This window comes from Rattus rattus, chromosome 6 (genome assembly GCF_011064425.1).
Source record: "Rattus rattus isolate New Zealand chromosome 6, Rrattus_CSIRO_v1, whole genome shotgun sequence".
Lineage (NCBI taxonomy): Eukaryota > Metazoa > Chordata > Mammalia > Rodentia > Muridae > Rattus > Rattus rattus.
In genome coordinates, this window is record NC_046159.1 from 38,287,946 (window position 1) to 38,308,842 (window position 20,897).

The window sequence follows — 20,897 nt, forward strand, 5'->3', positions numbered from 1 at the left end:
ATGTGTCAAAAAAACAAAAACAAAACCAAACAAACAAACAAAAAAATCCACAAAAGTTCAGTGGACACAGAGCCAAACAAGGGACATAAGAACTGGGCCCTGATGCCACGGCCTAAGCCTCCATATTCAGCTATATCTGAAACTAGGCTCTTGTTGTCTATGACAAAATGAACCAATGCATTTCCACTCTGCTTCAGCTAACATGGGTTTCCTGACACCTACTATTGAAGGGGCCCTGACTTACCTGTTGGATAATATACTTGTATGTGAACAGACACCCCGTGCCTGGAAATCCTCTTCTATTAACAGAGTGACAGAAAAGTCAGAGAGAAGACTCTTCGACTGCACTTGGGAAAACCATCTTCTCTACTCCAGTTCCCTTGGCATCAGGCACACAGACATCCTGCCAGCTAATCTGTAGGCCAGTGTAATCGAACTCCTTGACAATCAGATAAGGGAGGATGCCGGCCCAGACAGAACCTCCATCTTTCTCAAGCACACTCAACACACGGTAGGCCAGGTTTCCCCTGAGTTCTGACTCTGTGGGTAAGAGTTGCTCGCAGGGCAGCGAAGCATGGCTGACTGGGTGGAGTTTTAGAGAGGGGTTTGGAGAAACAAGAGATGCTTGTAGGTCAGTTGACACCACAGAACTTCCTACACAGCCAAGTTTTAAAAGCCTGAGCCGGCCAACAGTCCACACTTCAGCCCACTCACCCTTCTCTTTAACATTCCCTGCTTCTCGAGCGAGTGTTTCCTGTTCATGGACTCAGTCTGTTGCTGCTACTCCACACCCACTGTGCTCGACCAGCTTTTGATCTAGCCTCCTGCTCTATCTCTAAGGGAATCTGTCAGCTCCGAGCACATCCATCCAGCTTCCCCTAGCTTGTCCTAACCCTAACCCCAGTTCGCCGTCCTTCTGATAACACCCTAGCCTCTTCCCCCAGCCTTCTCCTGTTTGTTCAGCTACTCTTCCTTATCCCATACCCACCAAGTGGTGTCCCCTGCTAAAACAAAACAGAACAAAACTCTAAGTGGTTATTTATGATAGCTGTTCTGACCTCCACAGCTAGTGCATTGTAGATGGTAACTATTTAACTTGAGTCTTCCTTCAAAATGGTCTTTGTTAAAGATGTGTTGTCTGTGGAATGATCAAAGAACAGAACAAAAGAAATGGACAGTCATACTCTCTGAGGTACTAATATCTTTTCTTTCCATCCATCTGTCCTGCCCGACATCTGATCATCCTGCGTTCCCTCTGAAACAACTTCTCACAGCATGCGACACTTATTCAAAACCTCTCTTTCTCTTCACCATGGTGCCCATGGTTTTAGAATGTCAGAGCTAACAGTGATGGCACGTCTTGTCGCCTCAAGCATAAGTGAACACTGCAAATGCATGGTTGCATCGTTTTGTTTTAGATGGTGATCAGAGCCTTGCTCCAGTTACCCATGGTTGGAAACTTAAAAGTTAAATTTGTATTTTTTATACTAGGGAGATGGCTCAGTTGCTAAAGTGCTTCCTGTGCAAGCTTGAGTCTGATCCCCAGAACCCATGTAAAAATAAAATCCTTGTGTGGTGGTGTGTGCTTGCTATCTTAGTACTGGGGAGACAGTGACAGGGACGTCCTTGGCGCTTGCTGGCTGGCCAGCTAGCCTAGCTAAATCAGCAAGCCTTAAGCCAGTGAAAGACCCGTCTCAAATAAGAAGGTGGATGGCTCCTGAGGAATGACACTAAAGTTGACATTTGGCCTCCATATACACTGGCACAAATACATGTACACACATGGACCCCACACCCCCAGACCCAGGTAGTTTGAATGAAAATAGCACCCACAGGTTGGTGCGTTTCAGGATTTGAACCTCAGTTGGTAGGCTACATGGGAAAGAGTAGGAATTGTGACCTTGTTGGAAGAAGTGTGTCACATGGCAGTGGGCTGTGGGTGGGGAGAAGATCTGATGTTTCACAAGACCAGAGCCCATTCACAGTTTGCTCTCTGCCTCCTGCTTGGGGATCAGATGTGAGCTCTCAGCTGTTCTACTACCATGCCTTTGCTCCCCCGTTAATTGACTCTAGCCCTCTGAAACCATAAGCCCAATTAAATGCTTTATAAATTGCCTTGGTTATGGCATTTTGTCACAGCAACAGAAAAGCAACTAGTACATAAAATAAATCTATCCCTTTTCTTGCCCATCCTATTAAGATAATAATACATCTTTGCTTGAAGAAAAAGGTGTCGCCATGGTTTGTGAAGGATATGGTTCTCCCTTTTTGCCTACCCCATGGTGTTTTCCTTCACCACCGAGACACCTGCACATGGTTTCTTTTGTCTATGATTCAGCCTTACCGCACCTGATCAAAAGCACTGGCAGAGCCCCTAAGGCCTCCCTGCCTACAGTACCTCACACCTCAGTCGATATAACATGGATCAATGAATTTTCTAAAATGCCTTTGTAAAAACTATCTTGGCTCAAAACACTGCAAGCATTTCCTACCAAGGTGAACAGAATCTCCCAGCATTATTCCCATTGATGCATCTGCAAAACTACAGGCTAAAGCATTTGGGAAACACGGCTAGGTAGGTTCCCTTTTTCAGAGATTCATAATTATTCTTTAGGTCTTTGAAGAGTATTGCAGTTACAACACTTTTAATTTGTTGAACCCCGAACTTCCCGTATGTATTCTGTCATTGATCCTCTATTTCAACTCCCCATCTAACATTTACCACCATGGAATGATGGTTTGGAAATACACGGGAACCTGGAAGAAGACATTCAGTGAATTTATCCCAGTTTCAGTGTTCCAGGATTAGTCCCACCCTAAACACAGCTCTCTGGCCTATTGCTCCGCTTAGGCCTATGAAGCCTAAAACAAGCAAAACGCTTTCCTGAGTCTGGCACTTCCTGGCCCCACCTTTTCTATTCTTTCATGTACAGTTTCATAAGGTGTGGTGGCAGACACTTGTAAGCTTATCACTCTGGAAGGCTGAGGCAGGAAGAACATGAATTTGAGGGCAGCATGGGCTACAGAGTCATCTTAAGATCAGCGTGGGACACACAGAGCTCAAAGCTAAGCTGGGCCCTATAGCAAGAATATTTTGAAACCAAAAGCAAACCAAAACCAAATCAACAAAGCACAACTTTAAAGCTGCTGCCTTTCTCTGAGCTTACCCTGCCAGACTCCTTGATGCTTTTGCCATCGGAATACCTAGACACAATTATGTATTACCCGTATTTTTCTATCACACTTCCGATTTTGTACGGCCACCTCAGCTTTCTTACATGCTTAGACTAGAAACCAAAGCCAAAGGAAGGTACTATGAGATTCTCAAGATGCAGGACTCCTATGCCACCCACAGGCTTCCATCAGCCAGCAGTGCTTCCTAAGGACTCTTGATATCCCTTCAACTATAATGACAGTATGCCCATGAGCTCCAGTGACATCTAAATAGCCATTCCTTATTCCCTTCTTCCCTCACCACTTGCTCTGTTTATGAAGTCCCTCTAACCTCTCTCTTCTTTTCTATGTGAGCCCTTTGAGAACCGAGTGCTACGGTAATATTTGATCATTTGATTTGCTGGCTAAAAACCTATGGTCCAAACAAACTTTTGGTCAGGCCAAACTAACTTAAACTTCCTCTGCTGCTACTGTTCCTGTCTAGCTCTTGAGAGGGAAACTCCTCAGGCTGTGTTGAGGCCCAAAGGATGCCCTGGGAGACTCAATTTACACGGAAGAGGTCAAGGAAGATATCAGGCTAACAGCACTTTTTTCCCCCTAGATTGAAAACACAGGTCGAGATGCTAGGGACCAAATGAAAAGCATTCCTATCTACTCACATGTAAGAATTGTACTATAAAGCGATTCATACTTACATTGAAAGCTCCCAGCAGAAACAGTGTGGGCTGTAATCCAACTGAAAATATCAGTCGTAGGATTGTAGAAGCAATTAAGGCCCGGATGCCATGGGGCTTGGGCAGCGCAATGACAATTGCCAGAGAGATGAGCATGGCTGTCCACAGGAGGCCGGACCAGTGTGGCTCTAGTGTTCCTGGAAAGACAGCATAGACTTCTTTGGAATTTGTGTTTCCATGGCATCTAGGTGACAGAGTAAGATAGGTCTGACGACAATTTCTTCAGTCACTTCTCTAAATGACGTTCTGATTTTTTTTTTTAATCTCAAAATCTCAGTTTTATGGTTTTTGGATTCTCAAGCATTCATTCATGTTTCTTATGCATGACTGCCCCCCTCCCCCAATTCTCTGGTCTTCCTGTGTATTTTGGGTTTAGCTGAGACATTGCTATTTTTGGTAAGTCATTCCTACTCACAAAGAACTTGCAAAGTGTTTCCTCCTACGCTATGTCACCATACTTCCTGGTTATTCCTATAGGGTCTGGTATGCTAGGAAAGTTCTTTACCCACAGAACTACATTCCTGGCTCAAATGCTGCTATTTTCTTTCTTTTCTTCCTTCTTTCTTTCTGTAAGGTTTATTTATGTCCACTTGTGTTTTGCCTACATGTATGTCTGTGTGAGGGAGCCAGATCCCCTGGGACTGGAATTACAAATGTTGTGAGCTGCCATGTAGGTGCTGGGAATTGAATCCCAGTCCTCTGAATGAGCAGCCAGTGCTCTTAACCATCTGAGATATCTCCCCAACCTCAAATGCTGCTATTTGATAACCATCATTTTACTTGTTTGTCTTCTGTCTAGACTCTTGAGAAAAGTACCTGGCCCAGAGGAGACACCAGATTCGTATTCAATAAATAAAACCCATTCACAGGTCGTAATTCACTTCTGGGGAAGGAGGAACCAGAAGCCTGAGCTTACTCATATTCAAAACACGGAAGCAAAACTGCGGGTTCCATGGATCAATTTGATTTCCTCAAGGGAAGGGGGAAGGCGACTTCCGGCTCTTGAGCATCATCTACAGTTAGATTAACCCAGAAGATAACGAGCTTCTACCAGTTTTTGTCATCTCTTGCTATTTCAGGTTCTATTTAGAGTGTCCCACGAGACGTCTTGGTTACATAACATGAGCCAACGTGGCTAAAAATACAGTTCTGTAAAACAGTCATTAAAAAAAATAAAACACCCCTACTGCAAATGCTGTCACATTTTGAGTCTCCCTCGGATGTAAACAAGCAGTGCTACATGATTCAGGACACTTATATAAAGGAGTTTTTCTTCTTTAGAATAGCCAGGAGTATAGCACAGCTCAGAAGGAGGTACTGATGCAGGTGGCTGCCTTTCTCCAGCTAAGTCCAGCCACCCAAGGCATTTTCTCTTCAACTGTCCCCCTAGAATCAGCCACTTGTTTTTTTTTCTCCTACTTTCAACATCCAAGCTGGTTAAAATGGGCACAAAGGGGCAGTTCAGGTCTCCAGGATCTGTGTTAATGTTGGGTGGGTGTGGTGGCTCTCCTGTAATGTTACTGGGTGGGAGGTGGAGACAGGTCATCTCCTGAGCAGGCTAGCTAGGTAGACTAGCCTGGGCTCCAGTGAGAGACCCTGCCTCTATGGATAAAGTGGAGAATGATCAAGCAACACATGCAATGTTTATATTGAACCTCAACACATGCATAAACACATGTGCTCAACACATGTGACCATGTACACCTCATACACAGAACATGAAAGGGCCCAAAGGCATGTAAGGTTTATAGAAGCTAAAAAAATGTGGATTCTGGGGGCATACGTACCATTTTGTGCATATTTAACACCTGTCATTTATCATGCTGTCTCTCCTGTTCTCATTAATTATCATTTTTTCAGCCCACTCTATCATCCTATGAAGTTGGTGTAATATCTCTGCTTTAAAGGCAACCCAGTCTTTATGTATTTTATCCAAAGTGACCTAGGAAATGGCTAGAAGTACATGCCTCTAATGTTAATAGTCTTCATTTATGGTTTAAAAAAAGTATTAATTCACTGTGCACACAGAACAAGAATTTTGACAGTTTGTTGTCACATGACAACCACAGGATGTTGTTGCCACAATCAAGACACAGAATGTGTTCACCCTGACAAACATGAGCACTCTGACAGACTGCTGGAGGTCTTTGCAGTTTATGTGTTTCTCCACCCCCACTCCCAGATACCATGAGTGTGTGCTTCCTGTTACTATAATCTTGCAGTTCTCATGAAAATGGGTAAATAACTGTATTAGTAGGTAGTCTTTTGTGTGATTGAGAAGTGTTTAAGAATCGTGGTAGCCACTCCTACTTCATTGTTTTTACTGCTGAGTAACAGTCCATACTATGGAAGTACCACAATTTATAATTTATTTATTCACTCAATAAATGAATAGATGTTTGTGGTCATCCCAATGTAGAGATACTGGGAATGTTGCTACTAGAACGTTCAAGTGCAAATCTTGGAGTGGAACTGATGTTATCTTTTCTTTTGCACAAACATAGAGAAGTAGACTGCTAGTTCTTACACATAATGTGCCAAACTGCTTTCTTTCCAAAACAATCACAATTTTTTTCTTTTTGTCTTTCATTAGGCCTTGATATCAACAGTCTTGTGACTCAGCCATGTTAGAAGGCCTATAGAAATATATCACTGTTCTAACTTGTATTTTACTGAAAACTCTAGGCATATCTTCTCATGTACCTACTGGTCATCCTTAGATCTTCTTTTATTAATTATCTGAGCAAATACTTTTAATCCTTTTAATGTAGTAGTCTTTCTATTATACTGTTTTATGTGTTCATTTTCTGCATTTACGGCCTGATATAGTGAGATATTCTTTGGAAATGTTTTCTCCCATTCTCTGGCTTACCTTTCATTTCTTAAATGTTTAAACATTTTGAACATATTTCTTTTCTGGCTACACTATGTAGCCACACTACAGGGCCACACTATATAGCTCTGGCTATCTTAGAATTCTTTGGGATTGAACTCACAGAGATCTGCCTAACTTTGTCTTCTAAGTGCTGAGATAAAAAACAAACAAACAAACAAATAAACAAACAACAAAACCCGAAAAACAACCCATTCCACAAAGCCTGGCTTTTAAAAGATTCCCCTTGTTTTAACCATAAATGTGGCAGGTACAATACTTGCACCCAAGTTCTGAAGAGGTCAAGGTAAGAACCTGCTCTTTCCCCGCTATTAACACAGTACTGAAAACTAGTGCTAGACTCCAAGAGACTGGTTCTAGAAAGAAATTTTGGAGACAGCTGGAGAAATGTGAATTTGGACTATTACAAGATTTAGTGTTAGTTTTGTTACATATGATAATGGCCTGGTGGTTATATATATTTTAAAATATGCTTATAAGTTAGAGGCACACTGAAATATTTATGGTCAAAACAACAAAATGTCTAAACTTCTGTAAAATGTTTCAAAAATACAGTAGGGGGATAGAGGAAACAAGTTTAGCAAAATGTTAATTGTTCAAGCTGGGCTGATGTACATGGCAGTTTGTCATGCTGTTCCTTCTGTTCATGGGTAAGTTAAAATATTTCAATAATAAGAAAGTTTAAGGAGTCATGCTGTCTTTACTTGAGCCATTGTGGTATGCTCGAAGATTGAGCAGTATCTGACTGTGCACCAGTGCTGTGCTTCTGACAGGTGGCTCAGTGGGCTAGGACGATGCTTTTGAAAAGGAGCTTTTAAGGCCACTGTTGCTCTTGGCTGCAAAGGTCATGTAAGCCATAGAACCACAGCACTGTACAAAGTTAGGTTGTTATGTACATCTAAGAGGTACATTTTAGCAATCCTGTTTTTAGCAAGAAACTGTGATGTAAACATACATAGAAAAGTTTATTTCAGAAGTGCTGGAGCTCAAATCCTGGTCTTGGTCATGCTTGGCAAGCATCCTACTACTGAGCTGCACCTACAGAGTCTAACGCATACTGATTTCACATTGGCATTTTCAGGCCAATTAACCAGATATATTTTCTGAGCAGTATGAAAACAACCATTTTTCTGAAAACAGTTGGTGCTGAGCACAGAAAATTTCCAGAGCACATGTTACAAATGTAAGCATTCACTCTAATGTGAATTGTTGCTTCCAAAGTAACTTTAGTGTCCATATCATGAAAGGGGATTCATGTGTGAGATCAGCCTCTTTTCATTCCCAGGAGCTCTGACACTGCTTTCCAGTAAATCCATTGGTATGAAGTTCTAAAGCCCATGACCCACAGTTGGACAAGGAAATCTTGTGACCTTCAGGCTAATGAAGGTGGGGAAGAAGTGGCTATTCAAATGATACCTTTCAATGTAAGTTAAGTCCAAATGGAAAAGTTAAGTGCTTGAAAGGGTATGTAGTATTATACAATGTTATCACTTTAAAGTTGGTCTTTCAGTATACTTTTATTATACATGTGCTGCTCAGATCTATGACTGCATTATTAAGTTCAAATATTCTCAGTGTTTTTCTGGGTCTGATTTGGGGGCTTATTTATCCCATTAAGTTTCATACAGGAGGCAGGTTATTATAGCTAAAAGTGAATTGGTGGGCCAAAAAGCTCTGAAGAAAAATAGCTAAAAAGCAACCTTTTTGGAGACTGGGGTGCATGGGACTGAGAACATGGTTCCATGCTAAAGCACTTCTCAAGCATGCATGAGGGCTTTGATTGAATCCCTAACATGGTGAGGAGAGAGAAAGGACATGATTATGTAACAGAAGAGGAGCCTTTCCTATCTCTCACCAGAGCCCCACAATTTCAATGGCTCTCAAATACCAGTTTTCAAGTTGAGGGTCCCCAATAGAGAAGTACTGTCCTAAACTTTGACTTTTCTCATCAAAATGTGTTGAAGGCTCATGTCGGTGTCTGGAAACAGATGGTGGGTGGGGGAAATCCATTAATGGTAGCAGGCAGCTCTCCATAGACTAAACACTCAAAGAGTACTGGCTACAGTGTCAAGACTTGCCTTACCTCTGACCTGCAAAGGGGAAAAACATTCCAGAGGTTTTAGTCTTTAGTTGAAAATTGCTCCAGAAGCATGGTACAGGAAAACATACAGTGAACCAACTGTTTATGTCTATGCTATAAGATCAGCTATGCACCTAACTAGCTTGGTGTGCTGTCTTTCTCAACTTCTTGGATGCATGCTTTCCCTGTATGTAAGACATGGGGCTTAAGACAATTTCTGACAGGCTCAACAGCTCCTCCTCCTCCTTCTATTTTAAGTTTAATTTAAAACTAGATCTTGGGTAAAACTAGTATTTCATCTTATCTGAAAATGGATAACTGGGATCCTAAATGGCACCAATGGTTTCAGTGACAGGATTTAAGACCGAAGTCACAGCCTTCCTAATGTCATCAAGTGTTTCTTTGAAATTAAAGGTATTGAACCAGCTATGGTAGAATACCTCTGTGTGCGGGCTAATTTTAGGTCAATATGACACAAGCTAGAATCACTTGGGAAGAGGGTACATTAATTAACAAAATGTCCCCATCTAACTGGCTTGTAGGCAAACCCGAGTTGCATTTTCTTGTTTGGTGATTGAGGTGGGAGGGCCCAGGTCCCTGTGGGTGATTTGACTCCTAGGTATTCAAAATGAAGAGTCTCGAGCTTCAGATTATTTTTTTCCTTTTTAAAGATAAGATTTTAATAACATTTTATTTTAGACCCGGATGCCAATGGGATTACTTAGTATTTGTTTAAGAAAAGAGTATCTCAAAATAAAGTGCAAGTCTGTGGTTTTGTGCAATGTTCTGTTAGCAAAATCAGAAAGTAGGCTGAGAGCGCCATGAGGAACAAGCCAGTAAGCAGTACCCTTTCATGGCTTCTGTGTCATTTGGTTCTCGCCTCCAGATTTCTGCCCGTATTTCCTTTAATGATAGACTGTGATGTAGAATTCCTATTCTTCCACCAATTGCTTTTGGTAATGGTGTTTTAGGACAGCAACAGGAACCATAGAAAAATCGAGAAATCAGTAGGATGGCCTATCACCAGAAGGCCAAAGCAGGAGAGGAGGATCCTTGGTTCCAGGCCAGCTTATAATACAGGACGGTGTCTCAAAAAGGTAAGGCAGGATACTTAAAGAAAGAAAGGTATGGTTACCTCCTCTCACTCCTTTAAATGGGTAGAAAAACGCCACCAGCAGGTTCATCAGGACGGCCAGATTGAAGGAGATGCTGCTCCAGAAAGACATGTTTCGGGCGCACCAGTACAAGACAGGCTGGGCTGCGGGAACAGAAGAAGCCTGTGAGGTTGTTGACGACTGCACATCAGAGTGCTGGAGTGTGGCATGGGCCTTCCTTCTGCTCGATCCCCACAAGTCCACTTTTGTTCCCAGTTTTGATCACAACAGTAAGAACGATAATTTGTTTCAGAGCTGGCACAGCGACATGACATCAGGTCACCGGAGAACTCACAAACAGAAGCTTCATTGGGGCACAAGGGAGAAGAGAAGGGCAAAGACTGGGCAATCTCAAAGTCCTTCGTGCCCTGTTAACTCCACCAGTTATGGAATCTGAGGGTTATCCGGAGTTCACACACTAAGATTCTGGTTCTCCCCAAGACCTCCAGTACCAGATGAGATGCCCAGAAAGACCCAAGAATTCAATTAGCCTTTTAGAAATGTCAGGGAGACAGAACATTCAGAGTTGGAGTAGCTGAAGTTCTGACTGGGCCTGGGACCATTTTCTTCACTTAACACTCTATTAATTCCCCTGTGTGAGACAGTTATCCCCTTTTCACCATCAACTCACTTGCCGTTTGATCTCAAAACTAGGGAACTGGGGAAACCAGGTGGGGTTGACCATGGTCGGCAGTGGAGTTTACATCTAGAGGCTCCAGGAGAGAAAAAGATGATACAAAGTTCTACGTTTTTACTGACGTGGCGGTGCAGGGGACAGCTTCCGTAAGACAGTCTCGGTGGATAACATTTCCCCATCTCCAGAGCATAGCACGGGATATGTGAGACAGGATGTCTATCGTGTCCTACCTCCCAACCAGTAAAATCCTCTTAACAAAACTTTAGGACAACAGCCAGTGACAAAACCAAAGACCCTATAATGAGGCCTACAACAGCAGCCAAGCCTTGGGAAACATCCATCCAAAGAAAGTTATGGCACAATTAAAGAGGTCACTGGTAATTTAGTAACTGTTGATAATCATGTTAGAACTTGGTCATGGGCAATGTTTCAAAACTGTTGTTACAGAGCTGTGAGCAATCATCTAGTTTGAAATTCTTCATCTTCAAAAAATAAGAGAAACCAATGCCCAGAAATGGGAGGAAGTATTTGTGATCTCATTTTCCCAATTAGTGATCATCTGGAGTCAGTAAAAGAAATCAAGACAGATAGCCAATGTCGCCATTCAATAGAGGAGCTGACTGAATCCAGTCAACTGCCAGGTATCAATTTAGTATTTTGTAAAATAGTTGTGAAGCAAAAATGAAATCCTTTTTGAGTCAGGGTTCCACGTAATGTTGGCTGGACTCAAGCCAACCATGCAGGTTAAGATGGCCTCAAATTTCTTATTCTCCATCTCTTCTTCACGGAGTACAGGGATGGCAGCTGCATGCCACTGTGCTTACTTTTATATGGTGCTAAGGATTGAACCCAGGGTTTCATGCACGCTAGGCAAGCACTGTATAACTGAGCCACGTCCCAAGCCTGCTGAAGCAATGTGGAAATGAAACAAACAGCCACTGGCACTTCTGAGGGGACCAGAGTGGACGCTTCTGCTATATGTGACAAAAACAACTGAGAAGAACAGGAGAGGTGAATGGCAGAACGCTGGTGACTGGCGAGGCTGAGGGACAGCTTCAGGAAGACTGACAGCACCTCTCCATACTCATGCATGCATCAAGAGCTTGTAAGAAGTCCAGGGAAAATGCAAGAAGCTAGCAGAAATCTGTGACTGTCCTTGGAAGTCAGAATTCCTTGCATGGGATACGTCCCCTTCAATACAGCTGAGATAAATGGCCTTTAACAAGGGTATACAGTTCACAAATAAATCTAATTTTCCAAAGCTAATCTTCTTTATACTCTCATTTTTTAATCTGAACAAATAATCAGTTCTCTAGCTCGAATAGTTATTAACCCAGGTGCGAGGTGATAGTTAAAGAGCCACAGTATCTTTATACTTCCTGTGGCACACAGAGCTATGTCCCGTCCATCTCCAAACCTTCTCCTTTCCCCACAGAGGCTGCTCGTACATCCTAACCTAGTGGTAGTTCCCACAAACACACTGTGCTCCTCTTCAACTCCCATGAACTCCCTCTGCTGTGAGCTAACACATGCCCCCGTCTTTGATGTGACTCTGTCTTTGATGGAATACCTTTAAGAGAGGCAGCTAATCACGTTGTCTTGAGTATGGCTGTACTGTGCTATGCTTCTAATAGGAAGAGGATACTTCACATGCAGGCATGAGGTTTCCACGAGCAGGTCCTAAAAGCACTGTGGCTTTCTTCTCATGCTTGCTCCTCAATCGTTTACTCTAAAGAAAGCAACTGTTGTGTCACGAGGATACCGAGACTCACTGGAAGGCCTATGTGCAGAAGAAAGGAAGGCCCTGATTCCAGAGCCGTTAGAGAGCACTAAGAAGTGGAGTCATCAGGGCCAGGCAAGTGCTTAGATGACAACAGCACTGGACTCTGGATGGTATCTCAGTGGCTACCTAATGAAAGACCCTGAGCTGTAACTATCCAGCTAAGCCATTCCTGACCACAGGACACTGTAAGGGAATGAGAGGTTGTTTTAGGCCATTGTGTCTTGTGAAGGATTAAAGCAATTAACATCCCTTCTATGATAAGCAAAATAATGTGTACTTAAATGTCTCAAACCTCAGTCGTCAGCGTGTGAGTGTGCTACGGTACATGACAAGAGGGACTGACAAAGTCTTTTTAATGAAAGGAGGAGGCACAAGACTCACTCTACCCCAGACTCCCGTCCAGAACGGTAAGATAGTACATTCATGTTCTTGTAAGCATCAGGGTTTGAAATCGCAGTAGGCAACAGAACATACCTCCCCATCCCTTAATCTTCTAGGTTGTGTCCATCCAAATTCTCCTAGATGTTACCACCATTCATCCTCTTCTTTCAAGTCTTTCCCCATATCTCTGTAACCTGTTATTGCTTGACTATAACCCTGGTCATAATCAGCTTCATACTGTAGCCACTTAAAACTCTGCCTGTGCTGCCTGTCTCCTTACAGAGCGTTAGTTCCCACAGGAAGAAATATGCGCATTACCAAATCCCCCACCATACCTTGCAGCGGGTTTTCTTTTCCTAAGGACTGTAATTTAGTTGGACTGATATACTTGCCACAAACCAGCAGAATGGCAGAGTGCTGGCACCCAAGGCAGGCAAAGCTATTTAAATAACTCCACGTCTCCGTCACACTGGTTCCTAGTTTTAAAGAAACTGGGCTTTGCTGGAGGACGTCGGACTCCACTCAAGCGAATGCTACCTCTAATGTAATAAGCATGAAGGAAAACTTCCAAGCAAGAAATGGTCGGCCTAAGCAACTCTACCTGTGCCTTCCTCTTGCTCTGTCACCTAGGTTCCACAGCCTAGAGAGTCTTCTCTTCACTAGACATATGATTTTCAGGTGTCAGAAAGGGATGGCCCGAGAAAGCATGTGTACGCATAGAAGGGTGTGTGCATGTGTTTCAAGAAGAAAACAGGAACGGGTTTCCGAGGAGCAAATCAAATTGGCTGTTGGTTTTAGAACTAAAACATTTGCAGAAGATAAAACCAATTTCTTCTAAAAAGCAAATTTCTTGATCTTTATTTTATATGCATGGGCGTGTAGCTTTCGTGCATGTATGTGTACCACATGATGCCTGGGACTCACAGAGGCCAAGAGAGTGTGTCAGATCCCTGGGAACTGGAGTTACAGATGCTTATGGGTGGCCAGGCAGGTGCCAGGAAGTGAACTCAGCTCCCCTGAAAGAGTAGCCCGGGCTCTGAACTGCTGACCCATCATCTTTCCAGCCCCATACTGATTTCTTAACACTAGAAAACACTCACAGCAGTAGACAGACGCTGAAGGAGAAGTGGCTACTGACTTCCCATCACACCCATCACAACCTTTATGACTTCAGCCAAAGGTAAGCCAGCTTTGCCAACGAGACAGAAAATCTCTGCTCGCGGGGTAGAAGTAAGCTGCTTAGGGGAAGCAGTGAGTCTATTTTAATTCTGCTTCTGATGAGTACATCTCTCCCCTTCCTAAATACTTAGGATGCTTAATTCACTTATTATTTTCCCATTTTTCTCTTAGTACATGGGTTTGGAGGCAATTAAAGATTTTCAGATGACAAGTATTGTTGTCTTTAAACTTCCCTACAACGAACACACGATTTTTTTTTTAAAAACTGAAAAGACTGAAATCAGAGAAGGCATTAGCTATACTTGACTAAAAATCTTGGAATGACGAGGTGGCCTTTCTGGAGAAAATGGATCTTTACCGCCTACCTGCTCCAGAGGGTCCGGGACCAGATAAGCTGCCTGCCTGTGTCTGCAGATGCGGGGGATGGTGGAGGTGGAAGAGATTGCTCCTCCTCCTCCTTGGTCCTGAGGACCTGTTACCACTCTGATTGCATAACTCTTTGCTGTGTGTGAACCCAGTAGAGCAAGGGAAGCCAGGAGGAAGGCAGACAAGGGAAGTCTGGTGAGGAAGGCAGGCCTAGCTCTGCTCAGGTTGACAAGGACCAGAGATAGCACCAGAGGTCCTGCAAACTGCTCTCTCTTACGCTGGCTGCACCCTGAGAAAAGCCGGAAAGATCTCAACTAGAGCCTAGCTTTGGAGTTTTGGATTAAAAAAAAAAAAATGTTGGCTCCCAACTCACACACAAATAAAGCAGGATCCTTTAAAGTTGGTCACAAGAGCTGCTGCCAAGCACACTGCTGGTGCTGAAGGATCACATTAAAAACGCTAATGAAAACTGGGAGTCCAGAAGCCCTCTGGGGGAAGCGCTATAAATGTGCCTTGGACAAGTAATCTTCATTTGACTTGGCTGGGCTTTGTCATGGGACCTGCTGGTGAGCCATGCTGCATCTTCTATGGCAAACAACTGGACTGCCTATAAAATGACTGGGAGTTCTGACCCTGAGCTACTTCATCAGAGGGAAAGCAGAGAGTCTCAGGAACAGGTGTGCCAGTCTGCACTCTCAGCCTGAGGGAACCATCCAGTGCAGGAAAAGGCCTGGCCTTTTCTGTGTCTAATTACTTTCCACAGGGAAACACCCAAACAGGCACTCCAAGCCATCCACGAAGCCCCTAGGCCAATCGAATCAAATGCTTCACTAATGCAGCCCGCTTAGGGCCCTTAGATTGGGCAGGGATATTGAGATAGCAAAGCTCTGTTTTCAGCTGGGGGGATGCCATTCCTGACTTGCTCCTTCTTGGAGGGACACACACACTCCCTGGGCCAGGTGTGAAGCCTCAGAGATGTGCATTCCCAGAGTGTGTCCAGGCACTGTGACTCACCTCGAAGTTTCTTCTGCCAGTTCATCTCATTAAAGAGGTCCTCGGAGCGCAGGAAGAAGTCATTGATCTTGCTGCCTTGCTCATCCCTCTCTGTGGTGTAATATATTCGAAGTTTCGATTCCTTAGTCAGAAATTCACAGATGCTGGGCACAGGGAAGACAATCTGTTCCATAGTTCGGTCCAGTCTGACAATCTAGGGTTAAAACGGAGGGTAAACAATTCTTCCCAAAGCCTTTTATGCAGACTCTTTTGCTTTGCTATTGGCGGTGAACTCGGGTTTCAAGACTCAGGATAATGTGAATCTGTCTGATTTGAGAGCCCTCCGCTGTGTGCACGTATGTGTCTGTGCATGTGCACTCCAAACATAAAAGTTTTGTTAAGTCTGTAAGAATTTGTCTAACCTCCTGCTCCACTCATTTAAATATGATCAACCCCTTCCCCTTAATATCTTAATGCTTCTTCACTTTTAAATACTGGTTTTAATTTTGTGACTGTAGCATAGAATATTCCTCATTTTAAAAAACAAATCACTAGAATCATAAAAGTATCATAGTTATACTCTATATACTGCTAAGGTATTTTAAAATGATTCTGTTTTGAGACTGTAGATAAACAGTGTACAACCATGACTAGATATTGCTGAAGTGTTTGTCTGGACAAACAACTGATAAGCGTAAAGACAACCAGCTCAGTTTCACAAGCTGACAAGCTCGGCCTGACTGAAACTCCCGGCAGCAATAGATATCTACCTACAGAGTGTGAAAATTACTTGATGAAAACGAACAGATGGGAAGCCCATTTCTCGTTTTCTCTTAGACATGATCGACTTTCATCTGGAACAATTTATACTGTGTTCAGCTGAGGCCATACTATAGAGTAGAACTTTCTTTATCAATGGGGCCATTCCTTGTGTGTCACAGAGGCCATCAAGCACTAGGCACATGCAGTTATTGCAAATGAGCAACAGAATAATTACTTGCATCTAATTTTGATTTCACAGGCATGGCTTGATGGCCATCATACTAGATAGGGCAATGTTGGGTCATAGTATAAGCCTCACCCATTATTCTTCCTCAGATAGCAAAACTGGGTTAACTCTGAATAAGAACTTTTAGAACAGACCTTTGCTTTCTACCACAGTTGCAATGACTTCCTACATCTTGTCATAATGTCCAGAATGCATGACATATGAACCAATATGTCCACTGCCTCTGGGAGGGCATCAGTGTTCCTTAAACTGGCTTTGTGGTGCTGCAGGGGTGGGTGGCTGCACGATACCTCCACTTCCTCCTCAGATGGGCTCCACCTCCAGAGAAGTGTGTTTCCAATTTTAGGACACTGTACTAAGTCACAGATTCAGAGACAGAGAGTTCTAGAAGGCCACAGGCTGCAGTACACCGGAGCCATGGCCTCTTGGCCTTTCTGCATTCTTCCCCAGAAGCTGAGGAGGTCGGGTGACGCTCAGGGCTGACGCCCTTGACAGGAAGAGCTTGCTCCCTCTTTCAATACCTTTGTTCCCTTATGGAGCAAGAGAGATGACTCAGGCCCAGTTGTAGTGGGAAACTCTTATGGAGGTCAGACAGGTTCTCACAGCTCTATACTCCATTAAGTACAGAGAAAAATGGGCCTCCTGAATCTAGCTAGATCTCAGGTTTTGGGGGGCAGGGGGCTCAGAATCACTCTGCTGTCAGAATGGTTTTGGTTCAAAGCCAACCTGGTTTAACCAGAAGCGTGGTTAATACCTAGAACCTGCCTGGGACACAGGCTCAAAGGCCTGTTCCAATATTTGTTATGAAGTGGCCACCTGCTTTACACAGACTAGCATTAGGACCATTCCTTGTTTCCCCCACGCACAAGAGAGATGTGCAGCTGGCTTCAGGAGGGAAAGGGAGGGGAGAGGAAGACCTCTGACAAGAATTTCGTTCTATGGATGAAGGGTTTAGAGTCCAGGGTCTGCTAGCAAAGCCCCAAGCAGCTATGACACAGTACATAGCCCTCAGGGGAATTAAAGGGAGGGTCCTGGCCAGTCAAGGGCCTGATTCCGAGGTTAGCAAGTTTTTAAAATTTCCTTGTTTGGGCAGATTTAGCAGTGGGTGGGAGTCAGGAGGACAGAATAGCATTTCTTCTCTATCCCTAGTAGTAAGAGGTTTTCTTCATGCCTTTTATCTTGATCAGGCTTCAGGCTCCTCCCAACTGGGCCAGAGTGTTAGACACTACGTCCTGATTCTACTCATCTTTAATGTACTACACTGCCAAGCCTGTCTCCTAAAGGATGCGGAAGACAGAGCTGGCCTTTTGGCTAAGCTTCTGACCAGGATCAATAAATCCAGACTATGTGCTCACATACATTTGGCATGGCTGATTTAGTTGGTCAAATGAAGCATTCCATCAGGATGGCCTGGAGAGCTGAGACAGCAGGTAAGAAGAGACTCCCAAGAGCCTCTGTCCTGAATGTGTCATTCTGTCCAATGAGTCTCTTAGGTCTACAAATCCTTCTTCAGACATTATAATAATTTCCTTAGCAGAACAGGGTACAATCTCCTGACTATCTAGACTCTAGAGCCAGACATGTTTCTTTCAGATGCTGAGAGACAATGCAGAATCAGGGGTTGGACCTCCTGGGATTCATACTCCAGGTGGGAGCCTGAGAGTGAGAGAAGCTAGCATCCTCACTGAGCGTTATTGAAGAGTTCCTCCATTTTCCAGGTAGAGATGATGTCTATAGGTCAAGAGGTTAGTGAGGATTTTGTCCTGTTAAAATGCATAGAGGATGGTGGGGTTCCCGTGGGGGAAATGCTAGCAGTTCCACTCCTCTGAGGATAAAGTGCAGACTTCTTTCCAGGACAGTGTGTAAGCTTCAACTGCTCTGTGTTATTTCCTCTCCTTAACTTGCACATTTTCACCTTGACTCACTCCAGTCCAGCCGTCATGCCTTCTCTAGCACACCCCTTACCTGGTCTTCCTTGTAGAGGTCAGGAAAGCTTCTCCATCTGGGAACTGCTTGTTTCAGTCCTGTGTTCTTTCATTCTGTATCTGGATTCCATTTCTTGAGAACAGACCTCCTATAATCTACAGGTTCCTCTGCTAGACTTCATGTGTACATATGTTCATATGTGTGTGCCGGTACTTGTGTACATAGTATGGAGAGAGGCCAGAGTCAACATTGGTATCAATCATCAGGCACTTTCTCCTCCCTTTTTGAAGGCAGGGTCTCTCACTGACCAAATCGTCCCTAACTTGGCCAAGCAAACCCAGCCACCTTCCTACTTCTGCCTTCTCAGCACTGAGACCATAGTGGGTGATAATACACCTGGATATTTTATGTGGATTCTGGGTATTGAATTGGGTCCTTGTGGTTGTATGGCAAATGTTTTATAAACTGAGCTGCCTCGTCAGTCCTACCTACTTGCTTTAGGAGCCAGCCAGAAGTTGTAATCAAATCTATATGGATCTGATCTCCCCTCTGCACGTTAAGCAGTAACCATGATAGTTTTGATCACCACTGGAAATCTAGTAAACCTAATGGGAGAAGCTAGTAAACAGGAAGCACTTCAACATTTTTATTGCTCAGAGCAGAGAGAACATGCCAACCCTGGGACAGGGTACCATCTACTGCAGGTCCAGGCCTTGCTGCCTGAGTATTCCGTTTATAGCTTGACTAGTTTATACCTCAATTTGTGCTGTGTGCTTCGCATAGAACTCCAGAGCTTCATCGCCATCCACCTGGCCTCCAGGTTTCAGCATGGTTTGAAGTTCTTTGTTATGCCGAGCCAACTAGAACACAAGCAAAGAGAAACTGGGAGCCGAGGATCATAAGAGCTAGTTTTAAACTCTAGGTTTCTTTCTTTCCTTGAGACAGGGTCTCATGCATCTCAGGCTGGCCTTGAATGTGATGTATCTGAGGATGACCTTAACCTTCTGATTCTCCTGTTTTTCCCTCCAGAATTCTGGTTTTACGGATGCACACTACAGCAACCAGGGCTTTTTGCATGCTAGGTCAGCACTGTATTGACTGAGCTACACCCTGCTTTTCTGAGTTTAAAAAAAAAATGTGCAAAATGACCAGCAGTAAGTCAAAGGCCAAGTACGAAAGAGAGGCTTGCTCCCTTCTGCAAAGCTCTGCTTTGCACAGAGGCTATTTTGGGAGTCTGGCATAAAAGAGTGGACAGTTCATGCCCATGCAGGATACCCCTTTTCTCTGATTATTTTAGGCTAGGCAGGAGGGACATGAAGTTTTCCATGCACCTCCATTAAGCCTCCATGCCAGGGCTACTCAGAAACCTTTTGGAGCAAGTAGGAAGGGGCCGAGTAACTCCAGGCCGCTTGCCTTCATTGTGTCACACCCAGGTCCTGTACCCAAGTTTAAAGGAGGTGAAGGAAAGGACATGTCAATCTCCAGCTGGGCTACGGTTTTCCCATCCCCACCCAAAACCTGAAGACACTCAGTATACTCAAAGAAGCAACTTCAAAAACCCAGACACTTGGGAAGAGATTATGAAATATGGCATTTTGGTGTCAGGGAAGGAAAGTATCACCCAGAAAGGCAAACAAAAGGAAATTGTAAGGACAAGTTCCCACAGATCCCCAAATGTGATAATCAAGTTTATTTCTTTAAGATTGTTCAGGGAGACTCATTAGTATTTATAAAATGCCCAAGACTCCTTTTCAGCAGCTCCAGACAAAGCATCCAGTGTGACTGCTCAAGGGTAGATGTGTGTACAAAGCATGGGGATTTCCAAGTTCCCAACCCACCATACTGGGAAAATGGCAGCATCCTGGAATTCAGCCCCTTAAGGCAGGTGACCTAACACACCTGCAAGCTCTGTTCACATGGGTACAACCAGTGCTAGGAGAAAGCTTTCCAGGAAGAGTGAGTCTCAGGGCACCTCCAGCTTAGTACACTGGTGACGTGTAGAAGGCAAGAGAGAGAGGGGGCCGTACCTGGTGAGCGAGGATGTAGATGTTATGGCCCACGTTCCTGGGGGAGGCTGCTCCATCCTCACCGTTCTCCCCATCCTCGAACTCCACTTCGCCTTGCATGTAGGCCTTCTTGATCACTTCCACCTTTGGGTGGGGACAAGAGAATACACGTCCTGACTCAGGGCTGGCCCTGCAGGACTGGCGTCTATAGCTTAGACAGCAGTCTACCCCTGCAGCGGACACTGCTCACCAAGGACTAAGCCCATCCCATCAGATACAGCTCAGACTCCTTAGTTCTAAGGATGCCAGGAGCAAGCACCACATTCACTGGCAAGAGAAGTTCGTTCACTCTACTTAGATCAACGCATTCAATGGCTGGCTCACATCCTTCTGCCCTAGGAGTTGATGGTGAAAAAACCCTAACAGGGGAAAAAAGGTTGTGGATGGTTCACTGGCTAAAAGGGCTTTACCAGACCTGAGTTTGAATCCTGGAACCCACAGTGGAAAGAGAGGGCGTGGTTTTGATTTTTGCATGTACACCACCACCACCATGAACACACACAGAGACACACACTACCACCA

At 44.1% G+C, this 20,897-nt stretch overlaps 1 protein-coding gene across 1 annotated transcript in view; it reads right to left on the reverse strand.

The window, feature by feature from the left end:
* Itpr1 (inositol 1,4,5-trisphosphate receptor type 1) overlaps window positions 1-20,897 on the reverse strand; it is a 323,135-nt gene that overhangs the window by 39,749 nt on the left and 262,489 nt on the right. Inside the window, exons 50-54 of the mRNA XM_032905993.1 lie at window positions 20,337-20,459; window positions 19,065-19,169; window positions 15,396-15,588; window positions 10,017-10,139; window positions 3,870-4,045 (exon numbers count right to left, since the gene is read on the reverse strand). Of these exons, the coding sequence (XP_032761884.1) occupies window positions 3,870-4,045; window positions 10,017-10,139; window positions 15,396-15,588; window positions 19,065-19,169; window positions 20,337-20,459 (720 nt within the window). The remainder of the gene's footprint in view (window positions 1-3,869; window positions 4,046-10,016; window positions 10,140-15,395; window positions 15,589-19,064; window positions 19,170-20,336; window positions 20,460-20,897) is intronic.